The sequence below is a fragment of the Aplysia californica genome, unplaced genomic scaffold, assembly GCF_000002075.1.
Source record: "Aplysia californica isolate F4 #8 unplaced genomic scaffold, AplCal3.0 scaffold00329, whole genome shotgun sequence".
Lineage (NCBI taxonomy): Eukaryota > Metazoa > Mollusca > Gastropoda > Aplysiida > Aplysiidae > Aplysia > Aplysia californica.
This window is the reverse complement of record NW_004797599.1, coordinates 62,395-64,211: the sequence shown is the minus strand read 5'-3', so window position 1 is coordinate 64,211 and position 1,817 is coordinate 62,395. Positions and strand designations below refer to the sequence as shown.

The window sequence follows — 1,817 nt, the reverse complement described above, 5'->3', positions numbered from 1 at the left end:
CTTCTCTCTTTCTCATCTCCCTGACTCTTTATCCCCCCCCTTTCGTAATAACGTGGGACATGTCCCATTGTGTGTAGTATAGCGGTTAGGCACTTCGCCATCGCAAGCACAAAACTATTCTCTTGGGGGAAGGTGGTTTTTCCCCCGAAAATCCCCGTCTGTATGCTGGGATATTGTATGCCTCTCAGTCTGGGTTGACCCCGCAGGCAGGGCCGAAGCAACCAGCCTCCTGAATGATCTATATTGTGTCGATGAAGTCATAAAACACCAACCGTTAAGATTACGATTAATGATATGAGATTTGGACTAACATAAAAACACAAGTGCCATATGTAGACAGGTATATTCAACGGGGAGAGGTCAGGATAATGTAGGTATTTTTAGAGCATCCGAGGAAGCGAATGGATAGAGCACAATGGTCGCCGATGTATGATTATAATCAACAGTCATATTATTTCCCTTTACAGGAGCTCGCTGTGCCTTACGACAAAAAACGACTGCAGGAGTCAGTGAACAAATTTGCAGCCACAGCAACTGGGAAGATATACTTTGGGTACGGTTACTTTCAATTCCTCTTTCATTCCTTCCTATTGACTCCCTGCAAACAACTGCAAAGTATTTCCTTGGCTGAATTCATAGCATGCAGATGGGTGAGGGGAAAAGATCAAGATATATCTAATAATACAGGCTTTTTGAGAGCATCCGATGCAAGGAATATGGCGAACTATGATCGCATATGTTTGCAACAGATCTGTCACTTGAAGATGATGATTGTGCAGAATGTGTTTGTTAATGTGTTTGCGTGTGTGTTAGTGTGTTAGTGATTTAGTTTGTGTGTGTGTGTGTGTGTGTGTGTGTGTGTGTGTGTGTGTGTGTGCGTGTGTGCGTAGGTGCGTATGTATGTGTGTATATGTGAGTGCATTGCAGGTATGACATAATGTATGACTTATGCAGTTCCGAGCGCCGTAAAACCCCATACTATACTGACATAATGTGCATATTATAATAATGTGCACATGCGTGTAGGTGTGTGCATGAGTGCAGGCGTTCATCATTGTGTACTGTGTAGATATGTATGCGTCCATGCCCGCTTCGTATATTATTATTCTCTCGGAAGCGCCACCGTAATTATCTTTCTTTACTTTTCCATTTCAGGAGCTTCGTTTCTGACAGCTACGAAAAGAAAAAGGTTCCAGAACCAGCAACGTAACGGTCGCCAGTGACCGATTTTTGGGGTTTGGGGTCATGATCAGTTTGTTTGCTGGGATTATGCCAGTTTGAGGAGAAAGGGACACACAGGTCAGCTTGAGACATACAAATCAGGCAGGTGTTTGTAGATGTAGAGAAAAACCACCAAATCATTGATCGAATTTGAATTAAGTTTTATTTTGCAAAGTGCTAAAAAAGGTACGGCTATTCAGTATTACCCTGCGATGTTTTGTAATGCAAACGTCCTCATGTTTTACAAATTAAAATTATCATCATTGTCTTGTATTGTCAATTAAAATATTATCACTTCAAGAACCATTCCTTGACTCTTTTGTGTTTTTGGGTTGTATCTTATGCTGTTTCGTGTAAACATGTGTCTGTCTGCATCGGTGTTTATCTGTGAGTCTTTATGATGTAGAGAGAGTAGGGGAGGGTATGGGAAGGGGAGGGAGAAGGAGAGAGAAAGATAGAGACAGAGACAGACATACTGTAAGACGGAATGAGAACAAAAGTGTCGTTTTGTGTATATTTTGGGTATATTATGTTTATATATGTATGTGTGTGTGTGTGTGTGTGTGTGTGTGTGTGTGTGTGTGTGTGTGTGTGTA

The 1,817-nt window shown here is 41.7% G+C and overlaps 1 protein-coding gene across 1 annotated transcript in view; it reads left to right on the top strand.

The window, feature by feature from the left end:
- The window catches only part of LOC101859421 (leucine-rich repeat-containing protein 74A), a gene marked incomplete in the record, with an annotated part of 32,811 nt that extends 31,281 nt beyond the window's left edge, over nt 1–1,530 (top strand). Inside the window, 2 exon segments of the mRNA XM_035970856.1 lie at nt 468–553; nt 1,156–1,530. Coding sequence (XP_035826749.1) covers nt 468–553; nt 1,156–1,210 — 141 coding nt within the window.
- Between the last annotated feature and the right edge of the window lie 287 nt (nt 1,531–1,817).